The sequence below is a fragment of the Lagopus leucura genome, unplaced genomic scaffold (genome assembly GCF_019238085.1).
Source record: "Lagopus leucura isolate 7727_CA_CO unplaced genomic scaffold, USGS_WTPT01 27096-0_obj-0_obj, whole genome shotgun sequence".
Classification (NCBI taxonomy): domain Eukaryota; kingdom Metazoa; phylum Chordata; class Aves; order Galliformes; family Phasianidae; genus Lagopus; species Lagopus leucura.
The window spans coordinates 1-506 of NW_024969548.1; the positions used below are offsets into that span (position 1 = coordinate 1).

Below are 506 nucleotides of genomic sequence, written 5' to 3' on the forward strand. Positions count from 1 at the left end.
CATAGGACCCCATAGGACCCCATAAGACCCCCATAGGACCCCATAAGGCCGCCATAGGCCCCCATAGGCCCCTCTCACCTCTCACTTGCTGCTCCAAGCTGAGGATGACGGCCACGGCCTGGTGCAGGATGAGCAGCTTGGTTTGGGGTTTGTCGCTCTTGAGGTGCAGCTGCACCATGCGGCCCAACTCCTTGAAGGCCTCGTTGATGTCCCTCACCCTCAGCCTCTCCCGCGCGTTGTTGGCCATCCTCCTCTCCTTCTCCCTCTCGGCTTTTTGCTCCGGGGTCAAATCCTCGTCGTCGTTATTGCTGCAAGGCCCAAGGAACAAAGCCAGCTGTTAATTGCAGCCATGGCAGCCTTCGCACCCCCTTCCCCCCCCTTCCGTTTGCACCCTGCAGCCCTGCAACGCCATGCAACCCCGCTGCAAGCCGCGCTGCAAGCCTCTTCCCTCCCCTTTTGCAACGCAACCCCCTCTGCGGCTCCTGATGCCCTTTGCAAGCCTTCCT

General features: G+C 61.1%; 1 protein-coding gene across 1 annotated transcript in view; it reads right to left on the minus strand.

Annotated features, from left to right (window-relative positions):
- Window positions 1-28: 28 nt before the first annotated feature.
- Window positions 29-506, minus strand: part of LOC122194195 (transcription factor 4-like) — a gene marked incomplete at its 3' end in the record, with an annotated part of 873 nt that continues 395 nt past the window's right edge. The window contains exon 2 of the mRNA XM_042895116.1: window positions 29-308. Coding sequence (XP_042751050.1) covers window positions 29-308 — 280 coding nt within the window. The remainder of the gene's footprint in view (window positions 309-506) is intronic.